Source organism: Trichosurus vulpecula, chromosome 4 (genome assembly GCF_011100635.1).
Source record: "Trichosurus vulpecula isolate mTriVul1 chromosome 4, mTriVul1.pri, whole genome shotgun sequence".
NCBI classification, from domain to species: Eukaryota; Metazoa; Chordata; class Mammalia; order Diprotodontia; family Phalangeridae; genus Trichosurus; species Trichosurus vulpecula.
Genome location: NC_050576.1, coordinates 63670146 through 63695493, shown reverse-complemented (window position 1 = coordinate 63695493; position 25348 = coordinate 63670146). Strand labels below are relative to the sequence as shown.

The 25348-nt window shown below is 40.0% G+C and overlaps 1 protein-coding gene across 1 annotated transcript in view; it reads right to left on the bottom strand.

The window, feature by feature from the left end:
• Positions 1–14623: 14623 nt before the first annotated feature.
• The window catches only part of METTL11B (methyltransferase like 11B), a 29208-nt gene continuing 18483 nt past the window's right edge, over positions 14624–25348 (bottom strand). The window contains exons 3-5 of the mRNA XM_036755487.1: positions 18028–18277; positions 16919–17170; positions 14624–14739 (exon numbers count right to left, since the gene is read on the bottom strand). Coding sequence (XP_036611382.1) covers positions 14624–14739; positions 16919–17170; positions 18028–18277 — 618 coding nt within the window. The remainder of the gene's footprint in view (positions 14740–16918; positions 17171–18027; positions 18278–25348) is intronic.

Genomic DNA, 25348 nt, shown 5'->3' with positions numbered 1-25348 from the left:
AGGAAGCTCACAGGCTCTGGCCTGGAAGGATTCTCCCTCAGGGATTCAGGCTGGACAAATCTCACCCAGTCCGAAAGCTATACCTCGCAAGGTCTCCAAATTGCAACAGGTAGAGGGAGATTGGGTAACCCCACACTCTATAAAGATGGTCTCCTTGTGCTGGAATCACCTTGCCATTTTTGGATGCTTAAATTTCTTAGAGTTTGCAGTGTGATTTTCCCCCTTTTTTCTTTTCTTCTTTTTTAAAGAAAAGGGGACTTTTCCCTAACATCATCTTTTATTTATAAAATCCTTCTAAGTTCATTGGCAGGAACGCACAATCTAATGCAACATACAGGGTGGTCCATTTAAAACAGTCCTCTTTAATACAGTGTAGCTTTAAATGTGGCCCATTTTAAATGGGTCACCAGATGTATTATTATTATGTCAGCCCCTCATGGCATTGTTAAAAAAAAAAGCAATGTGGAGGGCCAGGGGGAACATGTAGGGAGTGTCTGTATAAATATAGGAAAATGCATTGAGTTTTCATACTGTGAAAAGGAAAGGATCCACTTGGCAGCTTGATAAGTAGAACAGAAAATACAAGGACTTGATATAAAATGTGTTCTTGGCTATAATTTGTATTTATACTGAGCACCTTTGTTCCCAAGAGCATTTACCGCTCCCCCCCCCCACCCCCCTGCAACTGCCATCACCATCTCACTAGTGAAACACTGGGGGAGGAAAGGAGGGAAGTACAAGATGGGGGAGTTAGGGTTATTTCTGTTTAGTTAATGTAGAAAGTGACGCGCAGAGATGGTAAATAACTTAGGTGGCCAAGTCTTCACCTCAGTTGACTACTTAGTCAATTGAGAGGGAACAAAAAGGCCTTTGCTGACTGAATCTGACCCAAAAGAGGTGGGGGTAGAGTTGAAACTAGGCCCCAGATGCTGCGGCTGCCCTCTGCCAAGCTGTAGCCTCTTCCACACTTTCCATTCTTTTTCAGCCTCCACACTTGTCCTGTTGGCTGTGGTTCAGGAGTCTTGTCACATCAATAAATTTATTCAGAGTTAGACCTAAAATACACTGAGGATCCTATTTCCCTGAGGGTTTATTGCTAGGGGAGGAGAAAATGAATTTCTCTCCAACCTTCTCCTTTTAGAGCTCTTGGCTTCTCCTCACTTTCAGCAATCATCCCTCCCCCGGCTCTTCTCCCACTCCACTGAATTGGGAGGGTTTCCTCCTATTTTCAAATGAAACATTGGAGGAAGGTAAATCACCCTGAGATGTCATCCTAGGCTGAGTGCCTATGCTGTAGACATAGGCTGTGTAGGTACTAGTGGCCAGTCCAGCTGATGGCCCTCTGCTTGTGTCTGGAGCACCTCCCCGCCACCTCATTACCATCTAATGATGATTAATTTGCTCTGAAGTCCCCATCATTTGTTAGGGAATTATGAGTTTGGATACATATCCAATCCAGATCTGCTTTAACTCTAAAATTTCAAGTCTTCATCATCTCTCACCTGAACTATTACAATAGCCTCTTAATTCACAGTCCTCAAATTCAACCTTCCATCTCTCATTTTTATATCTTTGCACTAAGTGTTCCTCGACTCGTGGTACATCCCAATCCCTCACCTCCACCTGTTACTTTTTCTGACTGTTTTAAGACTTAGCACGGACAGTCAACTATGATAGACTTAGCTCTTCTCAGCACTAGAATGACCCAAGACAATTCCAAAAGACTCATGATGGAAAATGCTATACACATGCAGAGAAAGAACTATCAAGTCTGAGTGCAGACCGAAGCATACTGTTTTTACTTTTTTTGTTGGTTTTTTTTAAATTTGTGGTTTTTCCTTTTTGTTCCATTTCTTCTTTCACAATGTGACTAATGTGGAAATATGTTTAACATGATTGCACATGGATAACCTATATCAGATTGCTTGCCATCTTGGGGAGAGGGGTGGAGGGAAGGAAAAAAAAATTGGAACTCAAATCTTATAAAAAATGAATGTTGAAAACCATCTTCACATCTAATTGGAAAAAATAAAATTCTATTATTTTAAAAAAGGGCACAAATCCACCCATTCCAAGAGGCCTTTCCCAGAATTTCCATCTGCTAATGCCTTTCTTCTCAAAATGTCTTCTAGTTTTTCTGTTTATATCTTATACATGCCTAGTTGTTTATATGCTGTCTCTCCCATTGGAATGTAAGCTCCTTTTGGGCTGGAATTTTGTTTTTGTCATTCTTTTTATTCTCCATCCCAATACTACTTCCTCCTGGCACTTAATAAATACTTGCTGACTTGAACTGGCTAATTGGCATCTTCTTGCCTTCAACCCCAACCCTGTCTAATCTGTCACCCACATAACAAGTCTGCTGAAGACCTGCACTTTCGTTATATTCTTTTCCTCCCCTGCTCAAGAAACCTCAGTGGCTACCTACTACCCTTGTTTAATATGCTAACACTGCTGTTCTGGTATTTAAGGTATAGGTCCAACCTAGATCCACACTATGAGTGTCCAGGATGATTATACATTACTCCTCCTTTCTCACTCTATATTCCAATTAAGTTGGTTTGCGTCCTCTTTTCCATTTATGGTATTCTATCTCACATGTCTTTGCTTTTGGGCTGGCTGGCTGTCCCCCATACCTGAAATGCTCTCTCTTCTCACCTCTATTCTTTGGAATCCCTAGCTTCCACCAGCTAAAGTGCTACTTCCTACAAGAAGCCTTTCCTAATTTGCCCAGTTATTACGTTTCCCTCATATGAACTTTCTTTGCATTTATTTTTATTGGCTTATGTTATTGGAATAGATTGGGGGTGGCAGGGCAGAGGAGAGAAGTCCTTGAACTGTGCGCATATATTTCTTGCCCGTATACACTCCAAGGGACCATGCAGAAACTTGGGGAGAGTTAGTTTCTGGCCATATATGGGAGCTTGTACCATATGATGATAAAAAAAAAAAATTTCTAACTAGCTGCAGATCCAGAAGTGTTGATTTCAGTTACTGATCCCAGACTGAGTATACAAAAGAGGTGGCCTCCTTCATCATACAATTTTCCTTTATGGGTTCTAGAAGGGAGGATATTTATATCTGATCACTAGAGGAAGCCAGAGAAGTGTGGGAAGAGGTGCCACTTCCAGTTGACCTCAGATTCTCAATCCCTTTGTGGATATTCCCAAATTATGTTCTAGAAGCTCTGTAGGAATAGAGCATTCTCTCTGTGAACAGTCTTGATTTTCTTTGGCTTTTTTTCTCTCTGGTGTTGTTGGGTTAAGAAAGGATTCTATAAGCATGAAGAGAAGTCCTCCATAAACATTGAGCAAGCAATAACCTATGATAAGCTTTGTTGTTTCTAGTATCTGCCCAGTTATTAGTTCTTCCAGCTATACAGCCAATTAGTAGTTTATTGTTGTTTTCTTCATCACATAAAACATAGCCTGCAACAGGCTCTTGTAATTTGGGCTACAACCAGGCAGAGAATATCCCCATAGGCCAATCTATCTCTATCAAATTTATCTGTATACAAGTTATGTTTTGTTATTCCCTGCCCTCCTCCCCCTCCCCATAATCTCCATGAGAACAAGAACTATTTTTTTTTGGTCTTTGTGACCCTAATACCTGACACAGAGGCTTGCATATAGTTAAGTACTTAATAAATGCTTGTTGAGTTGATTTAAGTTAACAAAGCCAGGGAAGCCCAGTAAATTGAGATGGATGTAGTTCATATGTTAGTGTAAGTAGTATATGGTGTTACGGAGTGGGCAATTAGGATGAAAACAGCACCTCTTCGAAATACAAAACTCCTCCTAGCTCCTTAGCCTCCCTTGTTCCATTGTATGAATCCTGCCAATGGTGGCTTCATAAGACTCTCTCATTCAGCAGCCCCACAAAGTTAGAGTCATCCCCAACCTTCTCTACTGAAGGCCTGGGGAGGGTTAGCTCCAGGCTGACAATAACCTAACCCAATTACCTGGGGCAGTCCAAAAACTAAGAGGTGCCAAATTGCAAAGCACATCTCACCCCACCTCCTACCCCCACCAAGGACAAGGTGGTGGCTTGAGAGGATCTTGGAAAGCAGACTGAACCCCTGAACAGAGAAGTAGTGTTGTGAGTATCCACACTGGCTTCCATTTTATCTTTCCAGGGGCAGGGGCCTCATATCCCCTTGCAGAAAATTTTGGCTTCCCAGAAGGTTTCTGCTGGAGCCAGGCCTTCTGGCATGAGACTCTGCCCTCATGCACTAGAGGGCTAAGGTTTCTCATCAATCTCTGTCTGGGTCTCTCTCCTCAGATTAGCAACTGCTGTAATAGAAACCACTCCCTCCTCCCCAGTCCAATGGTGTGGTGGGGAAAGCCTGGCCAAAAGAGGCTTAGCTAACAAACTTCTTCCTCAAACTGAATGGGTGTCTCACCCAGACTCCTTGTTGCTGGCTTTTCACCTCTCTCAGACCCAGCATGATGTGTATGTCCCAGGAGAGCTGCTACAGCGGCCTTCACCATCAAACAGCTGCCCCATTTATACTAGGTTCAAGAAGAAGTTCCAAAGCTTATACCTTGGTCTTTTCACCCATATTCAGGGAATTTATAGCAATGGTCTCCTCAGATACAGAGGAAACGGACAGTATGGTAGAGGGGAAAGAGAGTGGCCTCTGGAAAGAGACGTCCTAAGTTAGAATCCTCATTCAGCCACATTCAACCTGTATGACCTTGAAGAAATCAGTTAATCTCTCTAGGCTTCACTCTCCTCAACTGTAAAAATGTTTGAATTATGTGTTCCCTTCCAACTCCAAACCTATGTGTAACAGGGGTTTGACACATTCCCAAATCAATGAAAATTCCACATGAGAAATGCCAGATCTTCTGTCTCAGAAGCAGGTTGCTGGTGTCTCAAACAAGAATCCCTATGAATGGCACTCCAGAACTAGCCATAGGGAATCTAAAAATGAATTAGCTAGAAAGGAAGAATATCCAGCTGGGACCAGGGTATCCTTAAAAAGAGCAGTGCCCCTAAAATACCCCTAAGACCTCAGGGGTGAAGTTGAATTTTGAAGTTCCTTTAGACTCTATGATTAATTTATTAAGTATGGTTATAGTCTTGGTTATATGAGGTTTGTCTTCTCTAATGAAAGAATTTCAGAATTCACTTAATAGGAAGAAAAATGGGAGGAAACTTTCTAGATAGGAGCCATCACTCCCCATATTCCTCCCTTTCCATTTTGTATTTTTGGACGTGAGATTGTATTTAAAGAAATCGTCCTATGGATAGAGATATATCACGATTACAGTAGCTACCTCTATATCTACAGATAGATATAGATTGATAGATATAAGTGATATCACTATATAACATGAGTTATATGCATTGTATGAGTCTGTCAAGAGGCACACAAGCAGGAAGCATCCTTCCTCCCTAAGTGACCACCACCTATATGTGGATGGTGACTCTTGTAATTCTCTAATATCCTCCATACCACCACTGCCAGGTTCTCTTTGCCATGACACCTCTCATCCAGAACCTGCCTTTTACCATACCCCTGACCTCTCCCCCTCCAAAAAAAAATAAGGGTCAGACTCTCCAGAGGACAGATTTCTCCCATGGTCACATCTCCAGTTGGACTTTCTTCGGCACTACAACTGGTATGCCCCCTTCTTTGCATGTCTCTTCCCAACTATTTTTGTCCCCAATGAAAGAATTCCCAATTAGACATTTCTCTGTGGATGATCAGGAGTAGTTCACAGGATTACTGTACCTTGGTGCTTATAATTATACTTGACAAGACCGCCTCTCCAAATCTGAATCTATCCTTTAGTGATCTGTGATGGAAAGACAGAGTTTCTCTTTGTTCAAACGCCCAGAATCCTTTTCCCTCAGAGATAGGATAAGTCTGAACTATTGGTTCTAAAAGCCTTAGGAGTGAGGTTGGATTTGGAAGTTCCCTTAGATTCTATGATTGACTTATGGGGCTTTCTTCATTTTCTGTCATCTAGAAGTTAACTAAATTCAAGATTAAGTCTTGAACTTAAACTAGAAATGGAGGAGGAATAAGAAAGGGTGGCAAACTTCCCCAGGAATACTCAGAGACAAACTAACCAATGAATCTAAAGAAGATAGGAGGAGGGGATGGTGGTAGAATAGATGAAATGGAATTGCTTGTGTTTCCTTGCCATTTTTGTATCAACAAAGCAAAAATCACAAGGGAATCTTGTCTGTGAAAAGAATTATCTAAATAATTATATAGCATAGATTTAATCTTTTCAAGCTCCTCTGATGAAACTCGCTTTCCTTCGAGATCACCTCCACCCAAACCCCCTGAGATGGGTCTAAGCATATTCTTATTGCTTGTGAATGTGAGAGCATGAAACCTTAGAGGAAATACTGAAGGGATGAGGAGCAGGGAGGGAGCTAAAGAAAAATGCGTCTCCACACATTCTGAGCCTGGAAAGAGGCCAAAAGACCTGTGTAATTATTTCAGGGGTGAACCCTGCATTCCAGGAAAGAGTAGATGAATCCAAAGCAACACACCAGCAGACCATAATAAATTAGGGCTTGAAATGCCATCAGTTATTTCATTGTTTGATGGACCCAACACTCTCACAATTTACATTTCAACTTTAACAATGTGCATTGTCAGAGAACATCTGGTGGATGCTGAGGGCCTGGCTGCCACATTCCTTTTTCTCTCTCCTCCTCACCAAATATTCCTAGTGGGAGTGAGAATGAGAGCCTTCCACACTTTTCTTTTGTTCCCTCTTCTTAAAACCAGCCAAACTGCCTTTATGCAGACATTCTGCCCCCAGTAATGTCTGGCCCAGGAAAATGGCACTCCTCTTGCTCTGGCCAAGATCTTAGGTCCTTAGGGCTTGGTGTTTCCCCTAAGAAACTCCTTGCTAAGGGTCATCTCAAGGGTCTACTGCTAGAGAGGCTATGGAATCTGGTGGAAACTGCACTAAAATCAGGAGACCTACATCGGAAATCTAGCCCAGACATTTAGTAACTGTAAGAACATGAACAAATTATATTAGAATATAATCTCCTCACAAGAAGGGATTGTTTTATTCTTTGTATTGGTATTCCCAGAGTCTAGTACAATACGTGGAACATAGTAGGTACTTAATAAATGCTTGCTGATTGATCAGTCTCAGCCCCATTTTCTCCATGAAAGTAGGATAATAAAATTGTTACTACTTGCCTTACAGAGCTGTTGTAAGGAAAAAGCTTTGTAAAACTTAAGATGCAATAAAAATGTAATTATTATTATTAATAGTTATGATAATTACATGTTATATAACAATAATAATAATCCTCGTTCCCCTCCTACCATGTTCCCAGGCCAGATACCTTTGTCATCCTCCTTCCCCACCCCCTCAGCTTTTCAGCTTCCTTTTATATATTGTTTTTTACATGTCTATATATATGTATATATATACATACATAAGGTACATATTCCATTGAATCCCCTTAGTGAAGCAGAGGTAGCTCAGCTTCTCCTGTTTCCCATAAAGGATATTCTACATTTTCCCCAGGCATCCAGATCCCATAGCTTCCAGAAGAACCTCAAGAAATCACAGGATTATAGAACTTTAGAGATGGAACCTTAGAGATCATCCAGGCTGACCCATGTCTGAAAAAGAATTCCATTTCACCTCATCCCTGTTGTCCAGGAGAGAATAGATGAGTCCAAAGCAACAAACCAGACTCTTACTAAAGACCTTCGTGAGAGGCATCTCCATTATGGAATAGATCTGATTGTTAGCAATGTTTTGCTTATGTCAAGCCTACGTCTGCTTCTTGGCAACTTCTACTCATTCTCTCTAATTCTTTCCTCAGTCTTCCACATGAAGTTTCTTCAGATGTTTGAAGACAGCCATCCTGGACCACTGAATCTTCTCTTCCTCATGATAAACATCTTTAGTTCCTTCAACCTATTTTTCTCAATCACGTCTAGTCTCCTTACCATTCCAATCAACTTCTTTTAGATAGTTGTTTTTCAGTTGTGTCTCACTCTCCATGACCACATTTGGGTTTTCTTGGCAAAGATACTGGAGTGGTTTGCTATGTCCTTCTTCAGTTCATTTTATAGATGAGGAAACTGAGGCAAATAGGGTTAAGTGACTTGCCCAGGATCACACAGTTACTAAGAGTCTAAGGATGGCTTTAAACTCAGAAGGATGAGTCTGACTCCAGGCCCTCCACTCTATCCACTGCACCATCTAGCTGCCCTTCAGATACATACCAATTTATCAATGTCCTTCTTGAAGTTTAACATGCAGAACTGAACACCATACTCTAGATGTGATCTGACCAGAGTCTTGGGGGTGGAAGCTAAGAAAGGTGGCAGATTCCAATTTGGTCCCCAAGAGGCCCCAAGGGACAATTTCTTTTAAATGGAGGAGCCTTCTAGAATTCTGCTTTTAGGAAATTGTCCTTTGCCTCATTTCTGGGGAGTGCATACCTACTTCTATTTCATCACAAAGACTCAGAGGAATCACTCCTTCAGAGAAAAGTTTCTCTCCTAGAAAAATTCATGTTCAATAGTCCAATTGAAGGAAGTCAGACAATATTATGTTATCAGAATGGAAAGAAATAGTTTAGTTTAGGTGAGAATTTATTTGATGGTCAACTGAAATATGGTTGAAATCAAAATTGTCCATAGTGCCAGAAAAATAGTGGAGGAGAGAGGCAAATCCAGATTCTATCTGGTCCAGGGGCAAGTATGGTGCTTTGACTGAGCCCATAATCTTGTATGGAAACAACTCTCAATATCCTTGGTATGATGTCCTCTCACCTAGTGGTCTGACAGCTCTGACATAGCCCACAGATATTCTTAGATGGAAAGATGGCTAAGGAATGAGAAAATGGAGAACTTACTGCATATGTCCTGTTTTCTTATATAAAGACAAGAGGACAAAAGCCATATTGGTGACATCATCTCCAATATAATTTTCCCTAACCTGTTGGATCAAAAAAAATTGTTTTGTGATGGAGTTTTCCCATGTGAAAGGTTTATTTTCCCTAAATGCCACTGATAAGAATGTGGCATGATTCTGAATGTCCCTTCCAAATTATGCTCCTAGGAATATCCATTCATAAAACCATTTTACTGTGCTAGATGCCACGGCCAATGAAGACCCAAAAAAAGACAATTTCCCTCAGAGAGTTTACAATTTAGCCAGTGAGGCAACATATAAACTGTATATGAAATCCTTAGAGAACAAAAGCAAATGTATAATAATATATTGCAAACTCTATGTCAGGTGTTAGCAAAATGCAAAGTGAAGAAGGGATAAGGGTGCGATGAAGTTAAGAGATTTCTTGGAAAAGGAGCGAATTGATCTAGGTTTGTCCTACATCCTATATAGCCATAGCATCTCTAAAAATAGTTTACTAGTTCCTACATTCTAGCTACTGTCTAATGCTTCCCTCGACTCTACTTCCCACCCAATGTATAACTAATAACCTGGGATTGCTTTACATTTATTTTTCACATATTTGCCTAATTAGGTTAAGATGACCTTTGATAAGTACTGGCCACTAGTGATTGTAGAAGGTAGTTTTTTTGGCATGAACACCAAAGCATCACTGAATAAACCAGAACCAAGGAAAGCAATAACACAACTGGTTCTAATTATTCATGACAGACAGCTGGATGTATCTGATACAGACCCCCTCCTTGACATCACTCAGAGAAGACCAGTTGCAGGAAATAAAAAGAAAAGAAAACAAAAGATGGGGCTAAAATGTCCCTGTAATGCATAACAGAACATCTCATGTTCTATTTCTTTTTGAATTTGTTTAAGTGTTTGGGCAAATCACTTAATTCTTCTGGGCCTCAGTTTTCTCATCTATAAAATGATGAAGAATTCTGAATGAAGAGCTGACTGCATATGTCCTGGCTTCATATATGTATATGTATGTGTACATATATGTGTGTATGCATGTGTGTGTATGTAACACATATATACATATGTGTGTATATATATGAACAAAATTGATCTGGGTTTGTTCTACATGCTATATATCCATAGCATGTCTGAAAATACTTTACTGGTTTGGCTCTCAGACATTGAGACCCCCAGGATTTGGTTCTTAGATCACAGAATAGCATAACCAGAAGGAACTTTGGAGTTGATTTAACCTAACCTCCCTCATTTTTCAGGTAAAGGAACTAAGAACCAGAGAAATTAAGTTACTTGTCTGAGAACTTTTCTAAAAATTCCTAAAAAACAAGTATGGAGTGTTCAAAAAGGTGAAAATAGTTTAAAGAATTGTTTTACAACTCCTTTACATTGACTGTGTATGTGTATATCACTTCTAAGAGTGGCAATTGTTATTAGCATAGGCCTCATGAAGGAGGTAACACATGAGCTAGGCCTTGAAGAAAGCAAAGACTTTCAAGAGGTAAAGAGGAAGTCATTTGCTCTAAGTACAGTAATGTGGTCAGTAAGTTAGATTAGCTAGAAGAATGGAGTCCCTACTCAAAATGTCAACTGTCTTTTTCCACCTCAAATCCTTCCCTCAACCCCTTCCTGCCCCCCCAAAAAAGAAAATCAGGGACTTGTTTTTAGAATTAGACATGGTTTCTATGGCCTTATAGCAGGCCTACTCCAAGACAAGGAGATGGGTGGTGGGGATGGTGCCCACATTTATATAGCACTTCGTGGCTTATGAAGTGCTTTCTTCATGACAATCATTGAAGATTTAGTTTTAGATTTAACTGCATGTCCACATTTATATCACATAAATCTTACATGTAGTAGACATTATACATATGCATGTATATATCCACCTATACATATATGATCTTGCCACCATTCCCAGTATGGAGAACCCACCCCTTTCGCTGATACATACCAGCAGTTCTCTTGTAACTTATAATTGCTCATCACTTCCAGCACTAATATATACATGTTTTTTTTTCAACAGTCTTGTATTTGTAGCAGCTTTAAGATATCATTCGATACAAACTGTTTATTTTGTAATGAGAAAACTAAGGATAAGAGCACTTGAGTGCTCTGGATTCCAACAGGAACAAGTAGAAAAGTCAGTATTTGACTCCAGGTCCTTGACTCTTATCATGTCCACAATACCAGTGCCTTCTGCCTCACTAACCAGCCTTTGCCTGGAAGATTGTTTAGAAGTGCTAAACTGTCAAAAATTATGAGGATCTAGAGATACTGTAATATCCTTTGCTCTCTGGCTTCCTTTAAGTCCCAAATAAAATCCCACCTCCTACAAAAAACCTTCCCCAACCCCTCTTAATTCCAGTTCCTTCCCTCTGGTAGCTATTTCCTATATATCCTATATACAACTTTCTTTGTGTCTGTCTGTTTGCATGTTGCCTCCCTCATTAGACTGTAAGATCCTTGAGGGCAGGACAGTCTTTGGGCTCTTTTTGTATCCCCAGAGCTTCCAACCACGCCTGGTACACAGTAGACACTTAATAAATGTTTAGTAAATGTATTGGTGGACTGAAGGTTTGGGGTTCCAGGAGATTGGACTAGAAGTCACAGAATTGGCCAAATGACAAGTTTCTTGTAATTCACCAAGATGTATTTGCTGAGGATTAAAAGACAAGGAAATCCATCAGTTGGGAAATGCCTAAACAAATTTTGGAACAGGAATGTAATGGAATATTACTCTGTTCTAAGAAATGGCAAATATGATGAATAGAGAGAAGCATAGAAAAATTTACATGAACTGGTACAAAATGAAATAAGCAGAGCCAGAAAAATTCTATCTATCTATCTATCTATCATGACTACAATACAATAAAAATGAATGTTGCAAATTTACAAAGAACAAGGCTGACCCCGAAGAAGAGATATAAGAAGGTCCATCCCCCAACCCTTTGGCAGAGGTGGGAGGTCTACAGGGGTAGTACATGACATATGTTTTCACATATATATATATATACATATATATACGCATATGTGTGTATATGTATACATACATATATGTGTACGTATACACATATACATGTATATGTCTATATATACCAGTTTTGCTAATGTTTTTCTCTTTTCTTCTAAAATTCTTTTTTATAAGGAATGGCTGTCTAGTACGAAAAATGTCTCACACATATATGCATGCATGTACACACATACACACCTTTATGCATGAGTCACAGAATTTCAGAGTTGGAAGGAACCACATCAACCAGCTAGTATAATCCAGACTCAGAAAAGATTCTATGCCTAAACATCATTGTTGTCCATCTAATGATTCTTTAAATACTTCCTATTGGGTGAAGCCCACTAGTTCCTGAGATAACCCCAATTTGGAACAGCTCTCCTTTTTCTTTATATTAAACCTAAATTTGCTTCTTTATAACTTCTACCCCTTGTTCTACCCCATCTGCCTTCTCAGTCCAAACAGAACAAGTTTTATCTTCTTCTACCCAACTGCCTTTTAAGTTCTTTAAAGACAGACCCTATTTGTCCCACCTCTAACCTTCCCTTCTCTAGCCTAAACATACCTAGTTCACATAACTGAGCTTAATATGCTATGGACTTGAGGCCCTTCATTATTCTGGAAGACTTCCTCTATACATTCTCCACCTTTTCAAGGTTTTTCCCCCTAAAATATGATGCTCAAAAACCAGTGAATTAGATGACCCTCCTTTGGAAGGTCCCTGCTATGTGACTATAAGCTCATGAAAGTCAATCATGGAGAAATGAGAGCATTAAAAACACGAACAGTTTTATTTAAACATCACATTCATTCAAACAATGATATGCATATAACATTCTATAACATTCAATTTTAATAGTTTAATCAAAATTATCTTTTATATTAAACCAAAACTCTAAATTGAATCCAAACGATTCAATTTTCAAGTTCGCACATCATCGATCCTTTTTCTTTTTCTACCTCTTCAATCCCCTCTGCTTATTATGCTGCCTGTTAACTTCAGATACAGAAGTCACTCCAAGGGGACATCAGTTCTGCTACTATCTGTATGCCTGCAAGTCATTTTCTTTCTCTTGTCTTTAGTTTCTTCCTATGTAAAATGAGGGTTGGATGATCTCTTATCTCTCTTCCTCTCCTAAGTTTATCCTTCTATGATACTAATAATTATTGTAAGAGGGAAAAGCCAATGGTTAAATAAAATTAGGTTTATCTATGACTTTCATTTATCCACTGAAGGCTATTCATCCACTGAAGGCTATTTATCCACTGAAGGCTGATCATCCAGAAGCCTGAACAGTCAACAACTTGTTCTTAAAAAGGACATGTGTCCCCATCACTGAAATACAATCATGCTAGAGGGCTCCTATCATGGTTTCTTATGGTCAGATTATAGCCTTATTATACTGTAGGGAATGAAACTGACCCAGATAGAAGACCAGACCATATAACTTTTCTTCCAAGTGAAGCAGAAAAGTCAGAAAAATAATGAAAATTATTTCATAATGTAATCTTAACAAGTTCTCCCATAAGCAGGGAATGACTATCTCCTCAGCCCCCAAACATCAAAAAGCAAAGAAGCAAACCTAATATAGCTGAATTGGGATTTAGGATTCACATCAACTTATCCTAGATCACATCTGTGAAACATGGATTCAAAGGATAGGGTCTTTTAGAAGTTGCCTTAAAAGCCCAATGCTATTCTCTTTTGTTTATCTGTTAATACGGTGAAGTACTCAGCACTTAATCCAGCGCACAAAAGATGTTCCACAAACACTTTGTGAATAAAGGATAGCAGCCTTCTAAGAACTATTGGTGGTGCAGTGGGTAGAGAGCTGGACCTAGAGTCAGGAAGACTCATCTTCCTGAGTTCAAATGCAGCCTCAGACACTTATTGTGTGATCCTGGGCAGATCGCTTAACTGTATTTGCCTCGGTTTCTTCATCTGTAAAGTGAGCTGGAGAAGGAAATTGGCAAACCACTCCAGTATCTTTGCCAAGAAAACCCCAGATGGAATTCCACCCAGATGGAATCACAAAGAATCCAACACACTGAAACGATTGAACAAAAGAACTACTGGAAAGTCCCTGATCTTTCACACCCCCATTATCTCAGAGAATGAGCTCCTTTAAGATAATTGCATTGTCTTATTTATCACTGTAGCTCTCCGAGTGTACGGGCACATATACTTTGTACAAAAATGGTATTAATGATATTTGCTGAATGAATACAAAAGTGAGGGCAAAGTTCTGTAAGAGCAGAGTCAGGAAGGCTAAAGCTCCGAAGGAGTTGAGGCTAGCTATGAATGCCAAGAACAACTAACAGGTTGTGTGTGTGTGTGTGTGTGTGTGTGTGTGTGTGTGTGTGTGTGCGTGTGTTAAATTCTGTATTAAGGAAGAGGATCAAAGAGGGCCACTACTCTGAATGGATGAGGTGATAATAATAGATAACAGAGAGAATGTAGACCTGCTCTGTTCTTGTTTTGCTTCTGGGTTTTGTTTTTTTTTTTCTTTTTTTCTGCCAAAAGAGAATGGTTTTTGGACTAGAAAAGATGAAACAAAAAAAATAATGGCTAATGAGGGAGTTGAAGCCAAAAATAACCAGGGAGATAATAAAAGAGCACTTAACTGCTCTTGATGACTTCAAATCACTAGGATTGGATAAACTACATCCCTTGGGAGTGAAAGAACCATGGATGTGTTTGTTGAGCTACTATTGGCAATCTTTAAAAGATGTTGGAAAATGGGAGAGAGGTCATAGGCCTAAAGAGCTGCCTTGATTTTTGAAAAAGGAAGCGAAGGCAATCTGTAAACCATAGGCCAGTGGGACGGACTTTGATTCCTGAAAAAAATCAAAAATGCATTATTAAAGGGATGGTGGGTTAACATATAGAAAAGGAAGTAGTGGTCACAAAGGGCCAGCATGACTCATCACGAATAGGTTATTCCAGGCTTACCTCATTTTCTGTTTTGACAGGGTTACTAGACTCATAGATAAAGGGAACTCCATAGATGTAATAATAATAATCTAAATGGTATTTTAAGGTTTGCAAAGTGTTTACATGTTATCCCATTTCATTCTCACAACAACCCTGTGAGATGGGTGCTCTTATTACACCAATTTTCCAGATGACAAAACAAGTTTGAGAGAGGTCAAGGAACTTGCCCAGTGTCTCATGACTAGAAAGTATTTGAGGCAGAATTTGAATTCAAGTCTTCTATCACTCCAAGTCTAGTACCTTATTTGCTACTGCATATGGTTTATTTAGATTTAGCAAGGTATTTCACAGTGCAAGCTATTCTTGTGAACAAAATAAAAAGATGAGGAAATGGCAGCCAAGTATGGTATTATTATGGCTACATAGTAATTCATCTGAAAGAAATACAGTTTTTTTTTAATTTACTGCAAGCTTGAGATGAGTCAAGGGTACTAACGCATCCTTAGGTTCCATTAAGAGAGCCATAGTGTCTAAGACTAGGGAAGCGATTGTTCCATAGCAGATGTCCAAATCAGACCACATCTAGTTTTTGTCCTGGACACTCTTTTTTAGAAAGAACATTGACAAACTAGAGAGCATTCAGAGAAGAGCAACCAATGCCATAGTAAAGGGTCTCACCATTATGACATATAAGAATCACTTGACTGAAGTGGGGATCTTCAGCTTGGAGAATAAAAGACTAATGGAGTAAAATTTAGCTGTCTTCAAGTGTTGGAAGGACTGTTGTATGAAGAAGGATTTGACTTAGTCACTTAGTTGGAAAAGACAGAAAGAGGAACAAAAGTTTGCAGAGAGGCGGATTAAGCCCCATTTAGGAATAGAACTTAGTAAAAATTCAATCTACCCAAAAGTGGAATGGCCAGCATGAAAAAACATTTACTTAGGGGCAGCTAGGTGGCGCAGTGAGTAGAGCACCAGCCCTGGAGTCAGGAGGACCTGAGTTCAAATCCAGCCTCAGACACTTGACACATTTACTAGCTGTGTGACCTTGGGCAAGTCACTTAACCCCAACTGCCCTGCCTCTCCCCCTCCAAAAGAAAAGCCCATTTACTTAATGATTTTTTAAAATGTGCAATGGGCTTTCTTGAGACATAACTGACTGCCTCCCTAAAGGTTTTTGACCAAAGGTGTACTTTTCAGGGATGATATAGAAGGGATTCTTATTTAGATGTGGTTTGGCCTCTGATGTCCCTTCCAGCTCTGAGCTTCTGAAATCATAAACCCACATGAAATAGAAGGAAATAATAAATCACATGGACATGCATCATCATCCATCATTCAAGCAAATACTAGTCTCTTTATCCTTATGCCTCACTAAAATTCAAAATAGAATCTCATTAGATTGGAAGCCCAAGTATAAATTTTCTTCTTATCTAGTACCTTGCATATAAAATAGATGTTTAATAAGTATCTACTGAGTTGAATTGAAAAGTTTTTCTAAAATAACATTTTATTTTTTCCTCAGTTACTGGTAAAGACAATTTTTAATATTCACTTTAAAATTTTTTTGAGTTCCAAATTTTCTCTCTCCCACCCTCACCTCCCCCCTCCCTAAGACAGTAAGCAATTTGATATAGGTTATACATGTTCAATTATGCAAACATATTACCATATTAGTCATATTGTGAAAGAAGATATAGACCCAAAGGGGAAAAAGCACATTAAAAAATACAGAAAGTGAAAAATAGTATGCTGAGATGAATTGCATTCTAACAGAGACTTCTACAAACTCACTTTCTACATCACCACTCCTAAATACTATATAGGCCAGTAGTCTCTCACTTTGCTGATTAAATAGGCAGTGCAGAGGGATAAGCACTGAACTTGGAATCACGGGACTCACATTTGAATTTCCATTCTGCTATTTACTACCTTTATGACTTTAAGCAAGTCACTTAATTTCTCTGGGACTTGGTTTCTTCCAATGTAAAACGGGGGTGAGGGGGAGGGGAAGTTGGACCGGATGACCTCTAAGTATCCTTAACAACTTTCAATCTATGATCCTATGAATTACCCTCCTACGCAGAGCAAACATCCATACTGGAACACATTGCTCTGGAAAGCCCTCTTGCTTCTCCTCCCGCAGAACCACCAGCCCACTCTTGTGAATGAGGCTCCGGAGAATGTCCATGTCCCGGATGACGCTGCTGTCGGATGAGTCAAAGATACAACCCTGGCGGGCCACGTTGTCCTTTAAGATGATGATGCCATTCTCTCTCAGGCCTTCACAGCAGCGGGAGAGAAACTCCAGGAGGTCTTTATCAGTCAGGTTCCCTGTAGACAGGAGGATAGGGTTGTAACAGTGGGTCAGTGTGTCGTTAAAGAGCATCACTCCGAGTTCTGGTTCCAGTTCGGCTACTCTTAGATCAGTCATTAAACTCTGGAAAATAAGGCTGGGTCTACCCTATGAGCCTCACGGGGATTTTGTCAGAATAAAATGGAACGAGGATTTGAAGTGCTCAGGGAAGTTTTGTCAGACAAATGAATTGTGGATCATCCACTGCATCCTTTTATATCTAAAAGATATTAATAGTTGACTCACTCTCTTAATTCAATCCTTCTCAAGGCAGAGTGTATGTGTGTGTGTGTGTGTGTGTGTGTGGGTGTGTGTAAAAATCCATCTTATTGGATTTTCTCATGTTTTTAAAGAGGACAACAAAGAAAAAAGGATCCATTCTACAACCCCTGATAAAAATATATCCCATCAGTTATCAAGACATTAATTCTGGTGACTCCTGCTTTATTCTCCTGCCAGCCCTAATGCACGTTAAATATATCTCACAGAATATGTCACATCCTTTGAAGTGAATTCACTATGAAATGGGAAAAAATACACTAAAATGTAACTGGTAAAAATTATAAAAATTACTTCACTTAACAGATATTTCACATGAATTTTTTTACACTTCTCTAAATTCAAACAAAAACATTTGCATAGTGTTTATTATTGCTTTCATTATCATTTTTCATTATCTCTCTGAGAGTGTAATCACAAGCCTCAATCAAATCTGGGGATGTGCAGCCTCTATCGATATGGTGCCTGCTGTGATTTTTGTTCTGAATCTGGGCTTCCTGTTTCCCTTCTAGCTAGAACAAGGAAAATGGAAATGGTAGAGCAACACAAGACTAACCAGAAACCCACTGAATCCAAATGACATCATATTTTCTGAATGTAGGCGTGAATTCCTGAAGGCTGTAGCAGTAATACGTTTCTACTTTGTCACCTTTGGCTTGTAGGTAATTCTGGGCTTCAGCCAAGAAGGCTTCCATCATGTCCACCAGTTCCACACTGTTGAAAACTGGCAGCAAGACATGTTTGCTGACCCTTCCTATCCCTGAGCCACAGTCCAAGGCATAGTCAGTACCTGCTTTCCCAGGACCCTGTAGACAGCAAAAAGAACATGCAAAAGTCAAGTTGAACTGTGTTTGAAGCAGTGAGTTTTAAATGTCCTATTTCTTATCCAGTTACCTAAAAGTGTAATCTCCTAGAGTTGGCAGATGACTAAGACATCATCCAGTCTAACCCTATTCTTCTTTTACAAAAAAAATATTTTAACTGGATCTTCCCATGTCACCCAGACTGGAAGTACAGCAGCCACTTGTGAGCCTGATCTCACCACAGCTCAGCAAGAAGTCTTTGACCTGTTCCCTTTCTGACCTGGGCCAATGTGCCCATCTTTAGGCAGCCTGGTCACCCCTATTCCTAAGGGCTCACCATATTAGTACTGGATTTAGTGTGGACACCCAATTGACCTTAACCCTCTGCAGTTCAAAATTTGTGGGCTTACTTACTCCGCCAGCATCAGCCTCCATAGTGGAGGGATAAAAACCACTTTGGTAGCTAAATGGAGAATGGACTGAGTGGAGAAAGAATTGGGGAAGTGGAGTCAATTAGTGAAGATAGCTTTTTTCTGGGAGTTTGAGAAAGGGAGGAAAATTATAATAGCTAATAGTAAAAGATTTTTAAGTTGGTAGAGATTAGCATTACATTTGTAGGCATTAGGGAAGGAATCAAAATATAGAGGACAACTGAAAATATGGGGGAGGTGTTTATGGGGTTAGTCTGCTGATGGAAAAATCCAGAGAGGATGGGATGAAGGGTACATGCAGAGGTTTTGGCCTTGATCAGGAGAAGGGCCATCTCTTCATCAGAGACTGTAATAAAACATGTGAGATGGTGTCAAGTGGTTGTAAGAAAAGGAGGGGAGACAGAACTCCCAGAAAATAGCTTGGATTTTCTCAGCAGAGTATGAGGCAAAGTCTTTGGCTAAGGGGGTAGATTTTGGAGGGGAACTATGAGAGAAATGAAGGAAGAAGTTTGGACCAGCTGCTATGGTGAGTGGGAAAGGAAAATCTATTAGGGAAGAGGAGAAAGATTGGGCAGCTAGGTGGTGCCATAGTGCACAGAGTACTGGGCCTAGAGTCAGGGAGACTCATCTTCAAATCTGACTTCGGACACTTACTAGCTGTGTGACCTTGGGTAAGTTATGTAACCCTGTTTACCTTAGTTTCTTTATCTGTAAAATGAGGTGGAGAAGGAAATGGCAAACCACTGTAGTATCTTTGCCAAGAAAACTCCAAATGGGGTCGCAAGGTGTAGAACATGACTGAAACTGAACAAGAAGGATTGCCTCAATACAGTAAGGACCCAGTTGAGATAAGATGTGGCTCTCTCTAGTTCAGTTCAACAGCAAGTGAATAGGACTGGAGGAGGTGAATCTGGATTCAACCTGGACATATTGAATAGAGACAGGAGTTGGAGTGCTATATTGGAGCAACTGCAAGGAAGCCATCACAGCTGGATTACAAAGTGCGTGAAGTGGGGTAAAGAAGAGAAGTTGGAAAATAGGAAGTAGCTACGTTATGAAGAGCTTTAAATGCTAAACAGGATTTTATATTTGATCCTAGAGGAGGTAATAGGAATCCATTGGAGCTCATTCCTTACAAAAGGAAGTAATATGGTCAGACCTACACTTCATAAAAATTACCGTGGTGGTTGAATGGGAGATGGATTGGAGTGAGGAGAGCCTTGAGCCAGAGAAACCAGTTAGAAGGCCGTTGCAATAGTACCTGAAGGAGCTGAGTAGAGCCTGAACTAGGGTCATGCCTAAGTGGAGTTACCTTCCCCAAATACGCAGTGATGTCTCAAGAGATGAGCCTATTGTTCCATAGCACAAGAGTTATAACAGTGAGGGACCTACCTATCTAGAAGCAAATGGATAGGCTTTGTATTTTGATTATAATAAGATCAAGCAAGATGACTTGGAATATTTTCTGAAATCTGTTTTGGAAGTCCTAAATTATTCCTTAGATGGCCTATGGTTCATTTTAGGTCCTATATGGATGGATGGTAGCATACCAGTCTTCAGCCTCAGTCTTTCACTTCAGAGACTAGACCTAATATTACTCCAGTTCAATTTAATTCAACAGGCATTTATCAAATGTTTAGTGCACCTACACACACAGCATTGTAAAAAGGTTCATTCTCCTGGGGGAACACATTTGCATATAAAAGTAAATACAAAATTAGTCTGTCCACATTTATTAAATATTTATTAAGAACCTCCTATATACTAGGCACTGTGCTAAGCTCCTGAAATACAAAGAAAGTCAAAAGACAGTTTCTGCCCTCAAGGAGCTCCCATTCCAATGGGAAAGACAACATGTAGATAACTAGATACAAACAAGACATGAAAAGTAATTTCAAGGTGAAGAGAACACTCATGACTGGGGAGATCAGAAACATACTGTGTTTGGTTGGAAAAAAAATTGGTCACTTTTCAAGACTCTTGTAATACCAAGATTTTATTTTATATTTTTAAAAAATTGTACAACTTATCCACCACCCCAAAACTGGGCAAAAAGCAAGCCTGTACATTCCATTACCTGGGGGGGGGTAGGGAGAATTAGCCAAAGCAAACTGTTTCATATTGAAAAAGAAAAATAAAAAAGACATTTTTTTATTTTAAAAGTTTCAGCTGCACCAAATTATTTTGCCAAAGTTGGGATGGCCTCTGTGTAAACTTTGTGCTTGGAATTGAGGTAACTAGATACTTGGAGCTGCTAATCAGAAACTTGACGAGAAAACCCACTCGCAATTTCTGAACTTCCAGACCAAGGGGAAAAAAAGATATGTGAATGAAGAGAGAAGGGAAACAGCAGAAAAGCCAGTTACTCCTTCCACACAAAGGGCTTTTTTCTCAACTGTAGGAGAGACTGGGTGCTGCCCTTTCAGATAAGGACTACCAGTGTAGCACATAGAAGGACCCCTCAACTTACAGGGCTCCCCCAGAACCTGCTGCCTTAGGTCCAATGCCCTCTATGTGTTTACATGCATTAAAACTATAGTTCACAAGCTTCCACAAACTTATTGACTTTAAGTAGTAGCCAGAGAACAAAATTAGTTCAAAGCGAAAGAACTTAATGTAAAGGAATAGTAAAATAGTAGGAATAAAACTTATCCCCCATAAATCCCCCATATACCCTCTCCGCACACCATCAGTGGGAAGAAGAGCAAAACACGCGGAGATCACGTGTGGCCAGGGTGCATATGGACGGACAAACTCATGCCTTGAAAAATGCATCCCCTTTTCTATCTTCTGGTGAACCATAATACAACTTCCTCCCAGCCTAATACCTGCATAACATGAAGCCTCTCCCAGACACAGCTCTATTGGAACTTTGCTGGACATGTTGCTTCCACGGAACATAGACTACCTGAATGCTGCTACTCTAATGGAGATGTGGTCTTTGCCAAACTTGGCTCCTCTGGACACCTCTCTGATGGATATATAGTCTTTCCCAGACACTGCCAGGCATAGCTCTACTGGACATTTGTCTATGGAATGTTTCTCTGTTTCCTGCTTCTGGCTTCAGCTGAAGCCTTTGGCTATAATAACATCTCTTCTTTGGGGTAAGAGAGGGCTCTGCAATGCTTTTCTTTTTTTACTCACTTTTTTTAAATTTTGTTCTTTTTTTTAAATTTAATATTTTTAGTTTTCAGCATTGATTTCCACAAGATTTTGAACTACAAATTTTCTCCCCATTTCTACCCTCCCGCCCCAGTCCAAGATGGTATATATTCTGATTGCCCCATTCCCCAGTCAACCGTCCCTTCTGTCACCCCACTCCTCACCATCCCATTTTCCCCTACTTTCTTGTAGGGCAAGATAGATTTCTATGCACCATTGCCTGTATATCTTATTTCCCAGTTGCATGCAAAACAACTCTTTTTTTGAGCATCTGCTTTTAAAATTTTGAGTTCCAAATTCTCTCCCCTCTTCCCTCCCTACCCACCCTCCCTATGAAGGCAAGCAACTCCACATAGGCCACACATGTATCATTATGTAAAACCCTTCCACAATACTCATGTTGTGAAAGACTAACTATGCTTTGCTCCTTCCTATCCAGTCCCCATTTTATTCAATTTTCTCCCTTGACCCTGTCCCTTTTTGAAAGTGTTTACTTTTGATTACCTCCTCCCCCTATCTGCCCTAACTTCTATCATCCCCCCTTTTTTATCCCCTTCCTCCTTCTTTCCTGTAGGGTAAGATACCCAATTGAGTGTGTATGTTATTCCCTTCTCAAGCCAAAGCCAATGAGAGCAAGATTCACTCATTCCCCCTCACTTGACCCCTCTTCCCTTCCACTGAACTGCTTTTTCTTGCCACTTTTACGTGAGATAATTTACCCCATTCTATCTCTTCCTTTCTCCCTCTCTCATCCCTTAATTTGATATTTTTTTAGATATCATCCCTTCATATTCAACTCACCCTGTGCCCTATGTCCATATATATACATATATGTATATATATATATATATATATATATATATATATATATGTATGTATGTATATTCCCTTCAGCTACCCTAATACTGAGAAATGTCTCATGAATTACACACATCATCTTTCCGTGTAGGAATGTAAACATAGCAGTTCAACTTTAGTAAGTCCTTTATGATTTCTCTTTCTTGTTTACCTTTTCATGCTTCTCTTGATTCTTATGTTTGAAAGTCAAATTTTCTATTCAGCTCTGGTCTTTTCACTGAGAAAGCTTGAAAGTCCTCTATTTTATTGAAAATTCATATTTTGCCTTGGAGCATTATAATCAGTCTTGCTGGGTAGGTGATTCTAGGTTTTAATCCTAGCTCCATTGACCTTCAGAATATCATATTCTAAGCCCTTTGATCCCTTAATGTAGAAGCTGCTAGATCTTGTATTATTCTGATTGTGTTTCCACAATACCCAAATTGTTTCTTTCTGACTGCTTGCAGTATTTTCTGCTTGATCTGGGAGCTCTGGAATTTGGTGACAATATTCCTGAGAGTTTTCTTTTGGGGATCTTTTTCAGGAGGTGATTGGTGGATTCTTTCAATTTTACTCTCTGATTCTAGAATATCAGGGAAGTTCTCCTTGATAATTTCTTGAAAGATAATATTTAGGCTCTTTTTTTGATCATTGCTTTCAGGTAGTCCAACAATTTTTAAATTGTCTCTCTTGGATCTATTCTCCAGGTCAGTGGTTTTTCCAATGAGATATTTCACATTGTCTTCCACTTTTTCATTCCTTTGGCTCTGTTTTATAATATCTTGATTTCTCATAAAGTCCCTAGCTTCCACTTGCTCTAATCCAATTTCCAAGGTAGTATTTTCTTCAGTGGTCTTTTGGACCTCCTTTTCCATTTGGCTAATTCTGTCCTTCAAGGCATTCTTCTCCTCCTTGGTTTCTTGGAGTTCTTTCACCATTTGAGTTAGTCTATTTTTAAGGTGTTATTTTCTTCAGTATTTTTTGGGTCTCCTTTAGCAAGTCATTGACATGCCTTACATAGTTTTCTCACATCACTCTCATTTCTCTTCCCAGTTTTTCCTCTACTTCTCTTAGTTGTTTTCCAAATCCTTTTTGAGCTCTTCCATGGCCTGAGACCAATTCATATTTTTCTTGGAGGCTTTTGATGTAGGCTCTTTGACTTTGTTGACTTCTTCTGGCTGTATGTTTTGGTCTTCTTTGTTACCAAAAAAGGATTCCAAGGTCTGAGTCTGAGTCTGTTTTTGCTGCCTGTTCATGTTCCCAGGCAACTACTCAACCCTTGAGCTTTTTGTAAAGGTATGACTGCTTGTAGAGTAGAGAGTACTTTGTCCCAAGCTTGAGGGGTTGTGCTGCTGTTTTCAGAGCTATTTCTACACAGCAGGCTCTGACACACCAACGCTCCTCCTCCCCCAAGAACTGCCAACCAGGACAGTGACTTAGATCCAAGCAGGCTCTGCACTCCTGCTCTGATCTGCTGCTTAATTTCTCCCACCAGGTGGACCTGGGGCCAGAGGCAACTGCAGCTGTAGCTCTGGAAGCAGCCTCAGAGCTGCACCACCTCCGCTACCCCCAGGGCAGAGGCCAACCACAAACTCCTTTCACTCCATCCCAAAAGCTTTTCCCACTAAGCATCTCTGTTGTCTTTGGTGTTTGTGGCTTGAGAAGTCTGTTAACTGCCACAGCTCACTGATTCAGTGCGCTAGGGCCTGTTCCACCTGGCTTCCAGTCTGGTTGGTCCTGGTTTGGCCCATGCTGGGCTCTGATCCACTCTGCTCCCAGCCCCATGCAGTAGACTTTACCCAGCGACCATCCAGGTTTTCCTAGGCTGGAGCCCTGCTTCCCTCTGCTATTTCGTGGGTTCTGCAGTTCTAGAATTGTTCAGAGCCATTTTTTATAGGAGTTTGGAGGGAACGGGGGTGGGGGAGAGCTTTAAGCAAGTCCCTGCTTTCCAGCCACCATCTTGGCTCTGCCCTCCAATGCTTTTCTTAAATTCAAACATCAAAGATTATTTTAGAGTTCCTTTAGAAAAGTAGGCACACAATTTGGGAGTCCAACATGTAATCACTGCCACAAAGGGCTGGAAAATAGGTGCAGAGCCCAAGGTGCAGAAGCCTCAGTAGCACTGAGGTCCAATGAGGTAAAGAAGTTGGGGGCTGGTGTAGGACCCTGAGTAGTAGGGAAGTGGTGTAGTCATGAGTGGTTCTTTCTTCATTATTTTTTCTAGGATATTTAGAACAAGAGATGAATATCTTAATTGGGGGATTAGGTGGAAAAGAAGAAACAACAATTTAGTACAGATTATAAACTGGAGAATTAGATTGAATTAAAGATGGCAGAAATGAAACCATGAAAAAGCTTGTATGAGAAAACTTTTGTGAAAATCAGTTTGTGGTTTTGAGAAGAGAAAGACATCCACTCTCCTATGATTGTCAGGTGCTTTCAGGTGTACATGGCAGGAGCCAAGGAGGTCTTGAGTCAGTGTCCCTTGAGTGTCCCTAGTTGATCAAACCCCTACCCTCATTGCCATTAAATTTATTAAAACAAAATATGTGATTATGATGTTTTACTAATTGGCTTGAATTAATGATATATATGGGTGTGTGTATGTATGTATATAAAAAGAGCTACGCAAATCCAATCACTC